Consider the following 16,923-nt stretch of genomic DNA (forward strand, 5'->3'; position numbering starts at 1 on the left):
TGTGTGCCAAGACCGAGTTGTTTTGCTGTCCGTCCTCTCTGCCTACCCCTGCGGTGAAACGGCGTGATTGTTAGTTAGTTAGTTAGCTGAAAAATAAATATAAATTACTAGTATTTATTGAAATATTTGGCGGTTAAAAATAAATCGATGTTGCACAGTTGTTTGGTGCACCTGACTGGCAATCAGACGGGTGAGGGTTCAATTCCCGTTGGTGACATTTATTATTTCTCGGAAGATTTTTTAAATTTACATTTGTGTTTTAGGCTTATAATTATTGCTTATAATAATTTGTAATCCTTTGTGCTTTGCGTAAAAACCTTGTCTTATAAACATATTATCTCTTATAAAAAAAATACATGAATTCACTTATTTATCCACTTATTTCCCGTTAGAGGCGCTGTCAATGTATAACGCGTTTATTTTGAAAGTTCTGATGAAACTAATATTTTTTTTTTTAATTTCCTTTTTCAGAAAATCAAAAATGGCATCCGTTTTGAGAGTTTTAGTTACTTCTTTGATCTTTTTTGCTGTTGCTTTATCAGAAACGACTGACATAGATGAACGCTTTCCGCGATGTGAATTTAGACTCAAAGGACTACCAATTCCCGAGGGCGACCAACCCGCCGATTGCTACAATTATGGACCATTAGAAAGAAAAGCCTGGGAGACAGAAAATGACAAATTTGATGAACTCAACGAAAAACTTCTCCAAGCAGAGTCATATCTTTTTAAAACCAATATCACTTTTTTAATGGATGATGATGAAACGATTCAGGTTGTGCCAAAAAAACACGTAGATAATCTGGTTTCAACAACAGAAAATCAGCCGGAAGAGAGTGACGAAGAAGTTGAAGCAATGGATTTTGATTTCCGTCAGATTTTGTATCACCATTTAAACACTTTTAACAAAACTGGCGAATGTCAAATGCGAAGTGAAGATGTTATCAGACACTGTGATTGCCTTGTCGAGGTGAGGAATGAAATGATTACCTGTTTGAATGATTTAAACAAGTGTTTTAACATTGTAATAGAATAAGCAGTAAATATTAATACTGCTTTGCATTTTGGCATCATTAAATTCGTGTTTTCAAAACCTAAGTAGACACATCTTTAGTAAGGTGACCTTAAAACAAAACATCGATGGTGGTGCGGTAGGCGTGAACACTCGGAATTTTGAATTCACCGCGGTCACGTACCCATACGGAGAAAAATGTTAAATATTAAAATTCGGTTAAAAATGGGATTGCAGGCCGTTTTCTTGTAAACTTTTAGTACATTCATAATGTACCGGAACACGTGTTCATGCGCCAGCATTGGACCTGAAAATATATAATGACGAAATGCGAAAATATAATGAGTTTTATGAACACGTGTTCCGACATCGCGATAATACGTACCTATCAATTTATTTGTTAAGGGCGTACAATCCCGTTTTTAACCGGATTACAAATAATTTTAAGAGATTCTTAATAAATTAGCAATATTTTATATATGTGAGTTTTCAACAAATCAAATTATACCCTTCTTTTTTACATTAGAAAAATGTGATTAATAATAATTATTTTGTTTTTTTTTTTAATAGAATATTTAAGTTTATCACTTTCCATTACTAAACATTAAACATTAACTAAACTAAGCAGTTTTTTTTGTATCTATTGCCTTTACATTAAACATTATATTGAAAGTGCCTTAAACTTAAACTTATTAAACGTTATTTACAAAACTTTTTGTACATTAATTTGGTATAAATTAACAATTAAGCAATTATTATAAGCAATAATTACTCGCCTGAAATATCCATAAAAATTTAAATATCTCCCGAGTAAAAATAAATGCCGCCGACGGGAATTGAACTCGCACCTTCTGATGTCCGGTCAGGTGCTCTGGACAACTGAGCTACGTCGAGTATTCCCAACCCGCCAAATAATTCAATATGTACTAGTACCTACTTCAATCAACAATTATTGCTTATTATATATTTTTCAATTCCCGTCGGCGTCATTTATTTTTACTCGGGAGATATTTTCAATTTGTAGGGATATTTCAGGCGAGTAACTATTGCTTATAATAATTTGTTTTCATTTCTGCTAAGCATTAAAAAAGCTTATCTATACATTAAACTTTAAATATTTTTTGTAACAATAAAATTTATAATATAAGAGTTAAAGCATGACTTTGTTTTAATTATTTAAAAAAATATAATGTTTTTCTCGGCTGCTCATCTCACTAGGGAATTCCTGTGTCGAGATGAAAAGCTTTACACTTAGGTATATTTAATCAAATAAGTAAAGAATATCCTTATAATCCCGTAACCACGAACAACATGATATATATATTTGGGGATCAGGTGGCGAGACAATAAAAGATGATAGGTTGTTGTGACACAGCATTTATTCTGAGTCAGTAGAATTGCGCAGTTGGGAGATGACTGGAACCGATGAGGATGACACCAGGTGTAGACGGCAATGACAGCGATGGTGTGGTCGAAGCGCGGGTCAGTGAGTCCACACCGCACTGATGGAGACCGGACTTGTGGATGTGTGCAGCACTGGTGAAGACGTGGTGTCTCCTGGTACTCCGTGTGAACGAAGTAGCCAAAGGTGCGATGGACCTGTCGGCAGATGAGCGGGAGATGCAGGCCGGCGACGACGCTGCGAGGCCGAGGCCCAGACTGGCGAAGTGGTCAGCGCTGGCCAGGAATGATAGCCGGGGCCAGGGCGCTGATGTGATCCCGAAGAGTTCATAATGATTTGTGATCCGTGCAGAGCCGGGGCGTAGGTATGGTAGGTCCGTGTAGCGCAGTGGATTACTGATTGATGACTTGATGATTGATGACGAGTTCCTTCCCGCTGTCGCTTTTATAAAGTAAAGAAGCATCTCAAACATTTGGGTTGCTATGGCAGATATTGCCGAACAAACCTTGATAACGGCCAAACTTTCCAGAATGTTTCTATGACGGCGTGGTACCTTGGCGCTTGGTGTAGTGGCGTACCACTACATATATATAATATTTTATTTATTTATTATAAGCGGTTTTTGCAAACGTGCGGTATAAATAATAATTTAGTGAAACACTAATCATGAAGTGAAATTTCCTATTTAAATTATACGGGATGTTAAGGGACATACTCGACTTACTTTAACCAATGATTCCTGACATTGTTTGGAATAAAAAACGTAAATGAAATTTTGGTCTCCGGTGACAATTTTGTTTGTGTTTTTTTTTTTGTTTCAAAAGACCACAATTTCATTCACATCCTTTATTCCAAATAATGTCAGAAATCACCGATTAAAATAAGTCAAGTACGTCCCATTGTATTATATATGGTTAACCTTAATTATTTTTAAGGTATGTTTTTATAGCCTTCTTGTAACAAAATTTTGTGCAGTTAAAAACATCTACTATTTCTAGGTATGGCCAACTACATGCAATCTAGGTACAAGCAAGTATCTAAATGACGCAGCCTGATATTATTGCTGCAATTAAAAATAATTTTCGGTCGAGTAGTTCTAGTTGGCATATTGAAGGTGATTATACTCAGTAAATCAGGGCTGTCTACAATTCCATTCTAGTTTCTATTGGTAGACTGAGTTTACAGTTAACATATCTTAGAAATTTATGCTTTTTTTTCATTGGAATTGGAGTGGATTTTAAAGTGAGGAGAATTTAAAGTGTTGCTATCAATGCCGGTTCTGTGCATACCCAATTAGAGCAGTCTTTGCCAAGAAGCCAAAGAGTCAAAGAGTCAAGACGCTGATAAAACCAACACTTATATAATATAGCGACCTTGGGGTTTTTACTAGTTTTTTTCGTTCGTTATATTTTTCAAGAAATTATTAATCAGATATAAGTTTTATTTTTTTAATTAAGAGGTCAAAAAGTGAGCGTACATTTATCATCTAAGTGAACGCATCCAAATTTCTGGGTTTTTCTTCAAAATTATCATGTTATTCTGAACATATTTTTCAGAATCAATGCAATTATTATTTTTTTAAATGCCAAAAAATGGCTAATTTTCCCAAACGGTCACCCATCCAAGTACTAACCGCGCTCAATTTTGCTTAACTTTAATTTAATTAAAGTTATTCATTAAATTTAAATTTAAGCTATCAATTGATTTTTAAGATAAATATCGTGCGTATCCAGTCGATAATTCAATATGGAATTATTGGATGGGGGGTCATACAACAATATTCTAACCCCGATGAAAGTGTTCCAGAAGCCAAGCATCAAAGTAATCCTCAAAAAACCCTTCACATATCCAACAAAAACGCTATTTGCAGATTTCGGGGTGCCACGAGTAGAGGATATCTTCAAGAAAAATGCAATTATCCAAATTTATAAATATAATATCATCAAAAACTTTGAAACCCACCTATCAAAAAGGGTTCAATGATAAATCAACCATCGACAATTCAACACACCTTTAAAAAGTGATATAAAGTCATTAGAAACGATGAAAAAAAAATTAAACCTAACCTAACCTAACCAAACCTAACCTATTTAACCCAGTTACATAAAGTCATGGAAAGTTAATCACGTTCCATGACTTTATATAACTTTTTTAAGATGTGATGAATTATCATTTTGATGATTTATCCGGTCACCGTTGTGAACGTTGACGGTGTTAGAAAGCGAACAAATCACGCTGTATATGCAAATCAAGAAGTTAACTACAATATATTAGGATGTACACTTTTATGAAAATATAGGTTCCAAATGCAATTTGAAAAAAAATTACGAAACTTTTTTTTATGAATTATTTTTATTTGAAATGACAAAAAGTGAGATAACAATAACATTTAAAAAAAATGTTTCTAATCAAATGTTTGTGTGTTTTATATTTCAGAAATTTTATTATTTCAAAAATGATTTGTTATTTTTTCTAATAATTAAAAACAACACGAAAATGAAGGGTTAAAAAAAGTTTAAAAAAAAAATAATTAAATACATCAAACTTTGAAAATTTCTAATGTGACAAATTAAACGAGAGGAATAAAATAGACCTGATGATGTACATATCTGCAGCATACCTGAAATCAATAAAAAATGTTTTCGTTTTATTATTTACTTATTTTAATACCGCACAATAGTCTCATCTGCTCCATGCTAACCGAAGTCAGGTTACCTGGTTAGGAAGTTCAGTCACCTGTGAGGCTGAAGCGTGTGCTGCGGGAAGGAGATGAGAAAGAGGAAAGTAGGTAAGTACCGAGATATTCAAATCTATACACCAAACACGAATAAAGCCATCTCAAGCAAAGTTTGAATTCAGAATGGTGGTCTTACACCAGGGCGATACTGAGGGTATGTACAACGCTGGAACGTGTCGCAATAACACTACAAATTATTTTACATGAATTCAATGTGATAAAATGTATTTTTACACAACGGGATTCGAACCTACCACCTCCGGATTCATAGTACTGCCCTCTGATGATGTTGGAGCTAAACGAAACCGGTCGGTCAGTAAATTAATCAAAAATCGTGGTTTTTAAAAACAATAATTTTTGTATTTTATTAAATATGTCAAACCACAAAGTGATTGCGTTTTACAATAATATTTACTATTTTACTGCAATATGAACGGAATAAATCTGTGAACATCTATATTAATAAAAATGTAAATATTCGTTTGTTCAAAATCTTAAATCTCCGAAAGTTCTTCATTGATTGCTTTAAAATTTTGACACAACGTTGCAATCGAATACGCGTATGTTTTTATATACCTATATTATATAGAGGTCACCTGTGACATTTCAAAAACATTAGTATTTTTAAGAACAGCGAAGTTTTGGACAGACTTTTTTTGAAAAAAAAAAAAAAAAACAGCGCCATCTGTTGGACGTACAAACAACATGCGCTATTATTTCTCTATCTACATCGACAGTCTGAGCCACAGCAACGTGGCGGGGTACAGCTAGTATGTTATAAAACAAATTACGTCAATTGATGTATTCAGATAGTAATACTATAACTTTAGTGCTATATTTATTTATATGTATTATGTATGACGCTACAATATTATTGAAAAGGTTAGAGTTTATCAAATAACCACTTTGTTCAGAGATTGTGAACAATGCGTTTATTTATTTTGCCGAATTAAACTACCAATTAATGTTGCTGTTTCTGCTATCGTGGTACAAGAACACGCCGTCAGATGGAATGCAGGAAAACACTTCTTCTTCTTGACATATAAATTTATTAATTCACAATATATTTGCAGAGGATCTTATTTTCCTCTGCTAAAACTTAAACTAAAAGAAATAAAGGTCTAGTTTCCTCTATTCTTCAGTTTTCCTTAGGTTTACATAAACCTAGTAATTATCTCACGACTGACTGCCTAGGTACGTCTGTACCTACCAGTTATAGCAACACTCTAATTCTGTCCTTTTTCTGGGAGGTATCTGTATTTAAACTAAATTCTGAAGGACATTTTAACAAAATAAAGATGTTCCACCCGCTCGTTGGCAAACAACATTCTTAACATAAAATAAAATGCACTTAACTATTCTTAATGATACAGACGTGATTTAAACAATACAAATATTTTAAAGGAATTATTTTAAGGGAGATGAAACTTTATTTGGGGTTTTTATTACTATGGGACAGGGGTGGGAAAGGTATTGGCAAATATTTTTAGGCATAATGGTTTAACTAGGGTCATCATAAAATAGAAAGCGAACAGCTCTATTTGAAAGCTGCCGCTGCTTGCAGTAAAATGTCACTAATTCTTAAATCATAAATGATACACAAACAAGACAATATCTTTATAAAAATACCAGGCCAATGAATTGTTTTATTGTGGGGTCGAATGTGCAAATGTGGGAAACTGCACTAACTTTGAAAATACGAACTGTGGGAATGCGCCTGAATGCTAAATTTTACTGAGCAATATGTTAACGTCGCATTCTGGAAGATACATACCTCCTCCCGTGAAGATACTTCACAAAATAGGCAAAGAATGCGACTGTTATCTTTATTAGGTACCTACTGCTTGTCTACGAAAATTACCAGTTAAATTTATTAAAATGTCTAAAATACAAATATTTATGCTACTCTTAAAACTAGAAATTCCGTGAAATATGTAAATCTTATGACTAAAAATTGTGTAGTAGGTAATGTCTTAAAACTAGAAATTCCGTAAAAAATGTAAATCTTATGACTAAAAATTGTGTAGTAGGTAATGTATTAAAACTAGAAATCCCGTAAAAATGTATATCTTATGACTAAATAGTTGTAGTAGGTAATTTCGCATTCACCTCCCCCTTTAAACCCGCCTTGAGCATGTATGTATGTAATATCTTGTATTAATTTCTTCGCACTTTCTACTGAATTTACACTATCTAAATAGTCGTCCATGTAAAGTTTTGTTTTTATTGCATCGACGGCCTGGGGATACTGAGATAAAAATTGATCCGCGTTTTTATTTGTTACCAATTGCGCCGAACAAGGTGATAATTTTGCGCCAAAAATTATAAGAAGGGAAGAAACCGCGTCACGCGCCTCTCCTTTTAACGCTTTTTGTAATTTATATAAATTTTCGCTGTCAGATACTTTTAAGGAGTCTGTGGTATGATGGAATATTGATTTGAACGCAATCCATTCAATTGGATTGCCGTTAAATGTGGGAAGATCATTAACTTTGGGTCTGGTATTATATAAAGACATTGCCTTACCAATTGATTCCGCGAGACTGTCTTCAGTTATAGCAGGTGTTGGTCCCTGGAATCGGCCCTGCGACTCTGGCCACTGTTGCCCGTCGCGATGCTCTGCTAAGTTGAATGGCTGCTCTGAAGTAGGCAGCTCCCAGCAGCTACTGCTTGGCTGCTGAGGCTGCGTCGACTGCAGCTGAAGAGATTGCCCTACCGAGGGCTGCTGATCCGATGTTCCTCTGGGTGGGAGTAGCTCGTACCGCCCGCCCTGCTGCTGCTGCTCCAACCGCTGTCCCAAGTGCAGCGGAAGAGTCTGCTCTGCCCGAGGCTCCAATTGCGATGGGAGAGTCTGCCCTGCCAAGGGCTGCTGCTCTGAGGATCCTTTTGGTGGGAGTAATGCGTACCGCCCACCCTTGTTCTGCTCCAACCGCTGTTCCAATTGCAGCGGATGAGCCTGCTCTACCCGAGGTTCCATTTGCGACGGGAGAGTCTGCCCTGCCAAGGGCTGTTGCTGTGCAGTTCTTGTGGGCGGTTGTAGTGATAACCGCCCATCATCGAGCAGTTCGTGTTGCTGCTCCATTTGAACTCGAAGAGGCTGTTCATCGTGATCTCCAAGTTCTGATGATGAACTGTGATGTGACTGGTCCACCCAGTCATTGATTCTATCCTCGAGAGTCCGTTGCAAAGTCCTTGATGCAGCTTCTAAAACGAGCGCCGCATGTTGCTCCTCTGCTTTCAAGACTGACATTGCTGCAGTCATCTTTGCTTCAGAAGCCTTTGCTTCAGAAGCCTTTGCTTCCGCGGCCATCTTTGCTTCAGCCATCTCCGTAAGTAGGCGGGCCTTTTGTCTCGTGATGTGCACCTTGGTTGCTGAAGCTTTTATTTGAGCCTCCATCCAGCTCCTGCTGGTTCCCGCCTTGCTGCCACAGACAGATGACGTCTTTGTGTGTTGTCCCGCTTCCATGATGCTGCTGTTCCCGATGCGGCTCGAAGGACCATATGTTTCTGCTATCGTGGTACGAGAACACGCCGTCAGATGGAATGCAGGAAAACACTTCTTCTTCTTGACATATAAATTTATTAATTCACAATATATTTGCAGAGGATCTTATTTTCCTTTGCTAAAACTTAAACTATAAGAAATAAAGGTCTAGTTTCCTCTATTCTTCAGTTTTCCCTAGGTTTACATAAACCTAGTAATTATCTCACGACTGACTGCCTAGGTACGTCTGTACCTACCAGTTATAGCAACACTCTAATACTGTCCTTTTTCTGGGAGGTATCTGTATTTAAACTAAATTCTGAAGGACATTTTACCAAAATAAAGATGTTCCACCCGCTCGTTGGCAAACAACATTCTTAACATAAAATAAAATGCACTTAACTATTCTTAATGATACAGACGTGATTTAAACAATACAAATATTTTAAAGGAATTATTTTAAGGGAGATGAAACTTTATTTGGGGTTTTTATTACTATGGGACAGGGGTGGGAAAGGTATTGGCAAATATTTTTAGGCATAATGGTTTAACTAGGGTCATCATAAAATAGAAAGCGAACAGCTCTATTTGAAAGCTGCCGCTGCTTGCAGTAAAATGTCACTAATTCTTAAATCATAAATGATACACAAACAAGACAATATCTTTATAAAAATACCAGGCCAATGAATTGTTTTATTGTGGGGTCGAATGTGCAAATGTGGGAAACTGCACTAACTTTGAAAATACGAACTGTGGGAATGCGCCTGAAGGCTAAATTTTACTGAGCAATATGTAAACGTCGCATTCTGGAAGATACAGTTGCGTTAAACAAGAAATATGCTATTTCAATCTATTTTTCAATACATCTTTTTGAATTTTGATTTTATTACTGTGAATGAATTAATGAATGATTGAATGAATGAATGAATGAATGAACAAATGAATGAATGAATGAATGATCGGACAAATGAATGAATGAATGAATAAATGAATGATCGAACGAATGAATGAATAAATTAATGAATGAATGAATGAATAGAGTAATTAATGAATTAATGAATAAATGAATTGATGCATATTAATTGTATGCATGTACGGTCATACTCGATATGTATATTATACTTTGATTTACTTTAACTTTTCAAGTACTATTATTTTAAATTCGATATTAATTACGGCGTTGGTATTTCGCCATTACTCATTAGTTTTTCTCTATAGATGCAACAGACATTATTTTTCTTCTTTTTTTAAAAATTTGTTTTATAAAACATATAATATTTTATATATATTTATTTTCTTTTTACCTGACGAGTAAATTATTTTACTGTTTTCAGTCTTACTGGTTTTGCATTTAATATGAATAATTATATGCATATACTCATGTACAATGTACATACTTACTTTATACTTGAAACATTGCTTTATTTACAATATTACCTACTTTATTTGGATTTTATGTTAATCTTAGTATTAGCATTTGATTATTTTTTTGTATTATATACACTTACATGCATAAACTGTCAATTAAAAATAATAAATAATAATAAAAAAATCTCGCAAGCGAAAATTAACATACTTCCCGACATCCGATCGAGATGAAACTTGGTAGATGACAATGAATTCCTTCAAATGGATTAGCTCCAAGGGTTTAGCTTCCCTGGATTTGATAGCATTTTTAAGTAGATAATATTATTGTTCTTCAAAAAACAATTTTGTGAAAAATTTTCCAGTATAGTTTAAAAGTTAATTCCTTCCATCAAAATGAAAGGACAAGTTGCGTTCTTCTGGTTTTTTATAACCATTGCCGTCTTCATTGGTCAAGGTATGTAATAATGGTATACGCAATACTTATAATGTATAAATTATATATATATATAAAGACATTAGCAATAGCGAAGCAATGCGGGGTCCACTAGTTTATTAAAGTATTGCTAATTATTCTATCGGTGTTGTTAGAATTCAAAGTATTGAAACATCCTTTGGAAATTTCTAGAGTAACGCATCATGCGGCTTATTTTTCGAAGAAATAAAATGACGCATTTCTCAACTAACGAAAAAAAATGAATTAATAGGTACGACAATAAATTTAAAAAAAAAAGTTTTTGTGTGATTTGGTAGAACATAATACAGTTTCGTAGCATGGAATTTAATATATCTCCGTCTAAAAGATGTACTCAAACCGGGAGTTACTAATATTTGACTAGGAAAACATTTTCACAATCAAAAATGTATTCGAAAGTTAACTAATTTATTCGAAAATAAATTTCACAACTTATTTCTGCTTTCCAGTACGATCCCAGCGCACCTCATTCCGAAATGACTATACATATGACATTCTGACGAAATATTTCTACAAGGAGGGCCTCAAGGCCAAGGTATGGAAGGCCGCTGTATTCCACTGCGAGGGCGAGGGTGCAGAGCTAGCTATTCCTTCCAGCGAGGCTGAAATGCTGGGCATAGTGAAACACATGAGCGCTGACGCCGCCAGCGTCTGGCTTGGCATTCACGACCCCAAGGCCGACGGGAATTTCAGGATGGCCAATGGTATGTAAAAATTAGGCATAGCTTTTAATTTCAGACAGCCTGGGTTTTTACTGCTTCGTAAACCCTGGTACTCCATCAATAGGATATGTCGCTCTGACAAGAGTGATGCACACACGTAGGGCCTTGAAGAGTCGGTAATATGTTAATCCGATGCAAGCCAAACTACCGAACATGCAGCTTGCTCCATTCATTCCCCACCGGAATAGATGTGGTCCACAGGGCAACTCGTAAGACCCTAGACTGGCTCGAAGACCTAGATTTCCCCTCTGCTACACCACCAAACAAAATATGAATCTATTGTAAAAAAGAATGACTTAGTTCATAAAATATAATTACCTGATTTGTGAAGAACAGAAGCACAAAAGACGCCATTGTTAAATTATCTAATACAATACAAGACGCTTTAGATAAGTCTTTGAAGTGTATATTTGTTTTGTTTCTCTCCAAAAAGCTTTCAACAACATATCTCATGTCGAACTAATAAAAATTTAGTGGGATTTAATGACAGAGCATTAAACTGGCTAAAAAGTTATCTTCACAATAGAACACAAGTTATGAAAATAAACAATACTTTGAGTCTAACCCTTACAAGTGATTTTGGAATACCGCAAGGCTCTTTATGGGGTCCATTACTTTTCATCTTGTATTTTAACGATATTTTTTATCAAAACCTATGTGTAAGCATTGTTTTTTGCCATCGTAGTAAAGGGTCAAGACTGGAATATTGTAAAGGAAAATGCAAATAATGACATGAAAATCCTAAAATACTTGTTTGATACAAACCCTCTCTTAATTATTGCCAAAAGACTTTATATATTCCCTTCTCAATAAATAAACTCAAAACATACCCAAGCATTGAAATAATTACGAGTATACAGGATGAAAAATGTAGAAAAACTATCTCTAATAGCTCTTGTACCATTTTAAACCAAACAACTGAAATAAAGTACCTCGGTGTAATTATAGACCAACAAATGAAATGGAACAAACACATATGTGAACTTGTTAAGAGCATTATTAAATTTGTAAGACCTTACAGGTGGTACAAAAACTGATTATTTAAAACTTAGTACAAACTAGGTAGAAAAACTAAGTAATTTTGAAAAAACAACCTATATTCCATTCACCAACATTGTTCAAAATTTTAGATTGAAAATTTTGAAAATTTTAAAGTGCCGAAAATTATTTCACAACTATAAAAAAGAAGTATTCAAAGATACTACATTGAAACAATTAAACTTAATTCATAATTAAGACATATAAATATAACATCCAAATTCCTCTATTTTCCACATTACAAATGCCCAATAATTATATTTACAAAGGGATGACATATTTTAATTGTCTTCACGAATAATTAAAAAAAATAACGAATATGGTATTATTGAAGAAAATTTTTAAATTATATTTAAAAAACCGAACGTCATCAAAATAACTTCATTTCAAACCATATTTATATTTTATAATGTTACCAAATCCTATAATACTATACACTCTATGATATTACTTTTTACTCCTACACCAAACTCAAGAACTAGTTTTCTTCATTGGTGTAGAAATAATAAAAAAACACATTATTTACTATTTTGTTCCTGTGCCATTCACTATGTATTTTTTAACAATATTATAAATGTTTTATATTTTAAAAGAATAAATTGTGAAAATAAAACATAGCACCGAATTGTGGTGCTGGCATAGATTGCTAAAGAAACGCACCATCAAAAGATCAACATATCCATTCTGGAAGAACAGGACATCAATTACAGATTGTAAAATATCTGACAATTGCAAGACAAACAGAGCTCTTCAGAAATTTCTTTATCTCTTTTCTTCTCTACTGTGTATTAACAATATTTTGTGAGAATAATTTGGTTATCTGTGTGGGTATTATGTTTTTAGGATCGAAAACAACACTCGCCTTCGAAACCAGCGGACCAGTCAAGAAAAGCTGCGTTGGAATGTTGAGGAATGGAGACTACAGCGCCTACGATTGTGACTCTCAGCGGAAATTTGTTTGCGTAAAACATGTTGCCAGTGTGACCAGCAATGCTGGTTGCGAAACCTTTGACATGGGTAAGGAAAGGCTTTTCATCAACTAGAACTACCTGAACTCTAACAAAAAAAAAAGTTTTTAGCAGCAGTAGTTGTAATAGTTGGTCGTTGAAGACTTTAACACTCAAATTTTTTTCTAAATACTGAAACAAGTGATAGAATTGTGGCTGGAAGCTTGATTATTGATACTGATGAATATTTAATTGTGTAGATGAGTCAACATTTCATAGTCTAATGATGGGTTGTTTCGGAGACTTTGAACAATTCATAAAATTTTGAAATTGATTTTCAAGTTCTGTGAAAGTTCTATTCAAGTTAAGTTTTTATTTCAGTATTGGCCAGTTGTTTCAAAAAACTGAAATAATAACTTGAATAGAACCTTAACAAAACAAGACAATCAACTTTGAAATTTGATGAAATTCAACTTTTAAGGGTGAATTGTGTAATGTATGATCGCACAATGTAACGAAAGAGAATTGATCATTTTCGATTAACCAAAGAAAGGTTTTGATTAGCCATATACATCTACATTTTGAGTATTTGTTGACAGTAACTCTCAGTTGATTACTCATTTGGCCAGTAAGATTCCAAAAAATAATCGTATCCATTAATTGGTCGTCATCATCTGAAAAACCTTTTTCGTTTCCAACGCTCTCATTCTCGATTTAAAATTAAAAAATCTTTATTATTTCTTTTGATTTGCCTCCGGAATTTGTTGTTAGGTACCCAATATATAACACAGACAAAAATGTATCTCTTTCCAGAATACTTCTACTCCATAGACGCGGACCGTTGTTACAAAGTGCACACCCGACCCAGAATCTGGAACCAAGCCCGGAGGTTATGTGATCTGGAAGGAGCCAATCTCGTCGTCCTCAATAGCCCCGATGAAACGGAAATCGTAGTGAATATCTTGAAAGTTCATGAAGGCAACACTCTCTGGGGAGACTTCAATAAAGAAGTGATTCATCTCGGCTACAAAGATTTTTTAAAGAACAGGGAAGGATTTGTGACTATTAATGGTAAGTAAGTAATCCACTGAGTATACTGAAAAATGTGTATAAGCAACTTAAAGGGCTGGCACCAACTTAATCAGGGATTCGAAAACAGTCTTAATCAGAGGAAACTTACACTCAGGCCGACCAAGTCTGATGCTTCGAACACACTGGTTAAATCCTCGTTTCCTCATCATTTTAAAATATCCGACAGAAGAATTATTTCATATCTGGTTGTATTGTTGTATTTACCATTATTATTATTACTTATCATTTAATTATTGTACATACACAACCAACTATCAGACACACTCAATAAGCAATAATGTGCATGATCTGGGAGACAATTTTGGGGATACTATTGATGTGACTCCATTTATAGTTGTAAGCGTTATCTATAGCAGCAGTTTGCAAACCTTAAATGAAGGTAGCGCAGGTAATGTAATTTGAGTGATTATTATATTAGTTTCTATTTCGTTTTATGATGCTGTTACATATTTTAATATGTAAAAGGAGCTTACTTTATCAGTATTACATTAAACTTTTATGTAATTTTCGATCGCCCATTGGGCATATTCTGGTCTCATAATCTATGTGGAAAGCACAGTTAAGCGTAAAACTTCTTCACAGGGTTCCAATCAATCTTTCACAGTTGTGTGATAAAATCACTTCAAGGAAGCCCTATGTATGTGTATATCTCTACATCACAAAATGTATGTATTATCTATGTTTCTATATTTCTTTGCTTTCAGGAAATAGCTTGGCTAAGGCTGGATTCGAGGTCTGGGCCCCCGGGCAGCCTGCAGCTATTGGCCCCGGCGTTCAGTGCGGCGGCATGCTGAGGAACGGGAATCTGACCGTTGTGGACTGCAACCAAAAGGCCATTTTCCTCTGCGAAAAGGAACTTGGATCTTCCCACGTGCAGAGTCTTGACACAAGATTCGGCATTGATGACTGATTGAGCCAGTTGATATAATCGTTCAGATTTTATTTACAATTGTGACCAACTAAAATATTTCGTTATATCCGTTACTCGTCATAACAGCTACTAGTTGTAATAACTGCAATTTATAACCGATACTTTTTATACCCGTTTAGCAAGTAACGGTTACAACCGCGCAATCAATATATCCGCGAATCACTATAAACATTACCCAAACCCTATTACTGTCATTTTTATTCCATATAGCACAGCACAAATTTATCATTCATATGTTTTATTATTGTCTGCCTTTTTGATTATGGCAATATGCTTTTATTTTAAATTCAAACAATTTTGAATGAATGTTGTAAATATAGTGCATTTCTTATCCTAATTATCCATAGCTTTGTTCAGTACCCGCAATTATTATCAAAATCACAAAAAATATGCCAATAAAAAAATAACCACAATAAATTGAAGTAACACTTATTTTCAACTTAATTCGTACAAGAAATAACCATTTATGAATTAACAAAAACAAAAAAAAATTGGAGCTTATTGGTTTCTTAGTATGGATTATTAATATGTGCATATTTATCTCTCGAAAATACTCTCTTTAATCATAGGTCGTGTATGACCCGAAACTATTACCTACGCTACCTTCACATTGATTTGACTTATATATATATTATTTATTTGACTTATATATATTTTATTTATATATATATATATATAGGTCCCACTATATTTATTGCGTCCGTGCGTAAATCCGTCTTTGGGCGTCCAGCACTTCTAGTTCTTTTTTTTAGATTGTTTTTGTGAATATTGCACTTTGTTTTACTCACGATAATCGCTAATATCATATTTTTTTAATATTCATAATAATGCAGGTTTTGATGTTTATTACACTTTCATACATTTCTAGCGTCACGTACATACTCACGTCCGGGTGTATATTTTTTGTATATTGAAGGTTCCTTTTAATATAGGTTTCACGTCCGTTCACTCTAATTTAATTGTTACATCTGCCGTATATTGCTGACTATTCTAATAAAGGTTTCACGTCCATACTGAATAATATATTCTTGCGTCCGAGTGTATATTATTTGTTTGTTACATGGCGTTTTGAAGGTCGATTTAATTTTTACGTCTTCCGTATATAAGGCCCTTAAGACTCTTGGATTTGTTTTGAGAGTTTCAAAAGGTAAATTTAGGCCGTTGTTATGCCCCTTATATTATAAAACCCCTTAGGATTACATGACTTATTCTGATATGGGAGATATATTTCACCTTAAAAATAATCAATATAAATATTGTTTATTTTAATTCTTTTATATATCGAGACAAATAGACATCTATAATTTTTGCAATCTTTTCTTTATTTTGAATATCTACTTATGTGAGACTTCTTATCATTTTTACCAATGTATCTTATTTTATTATACGCTTTTGTTGTAACATTTTTTTTTCATTCTATTTTGTTTTCTCTATTGTTTTAATTTTGAAGAATTTGTAATAACTGCGATACTCAACTATTAAACTAGAATGTAAAAGTCTATTAGGTGTAATAAATAAATTAACAAATAAATAAACAACACAAAATATTTCTTACTTTTCTAGTGAAGTTTTCACGTTCATAGTGAATTAATTAATTAATTACAGCATCTGTGATTGAGAGATAAGACTCTCGACTCGCAATCCGAAGCCCGTAATTTGACGGTCAAACCCGGCGTGCGCAAATAAATTTTTATTTGTTTGTGTTATTTCACAATTCA

At 34.1% G+C, this 16,923-nt stretch overlaps 1 protein-coding gene across 1 annotated transcript; it reads left to right on the forward strand.

The window, feature by feature from the left end:
• Positions 1-10,325: 10,325 nt before the first annotated feature.
• On the forward strand, positions 10,326-16,518 carry LOC149419727 (C-type mannose receptor 2-like). Its single transcript, XM_089637003.1, has 5 exons — positions 10,326-10,457; positions 10,925-11,179; positions 13,079-13,252; positions 13,996-14,253; positions 14,979-16,518. Exons 1-5 carry the CDS (start codon positions 10,397-10,399, stop codon positions 15,182-15,184), a joined length of 954 nt encoding a protein of 317 aa, XP_089493129.1. The 5' UTR covers positions 10,326-10,396; the 3' UTR covers positions 15,185-16,518.
• Positions 16,519-16,923: the final 405 nt, after the last annotated feature.

This window comes from Hesperophylax consimilis, chromosome 11 (genome assembly GCF_061612785.1).
Source record: "Hesperophylax consimilis isolate HC1 chromosome 11, BYU_Hcon_1.0, whole genome shotgun sequence".
Classification (NCBI taxonomy): domain Eukaryota; kingdom Metazoa; phylum Arthropoda; class Insecta; order Trichoptera; family Limnephilidae; genus Hesperophylax; species Hesperophylax consimilis.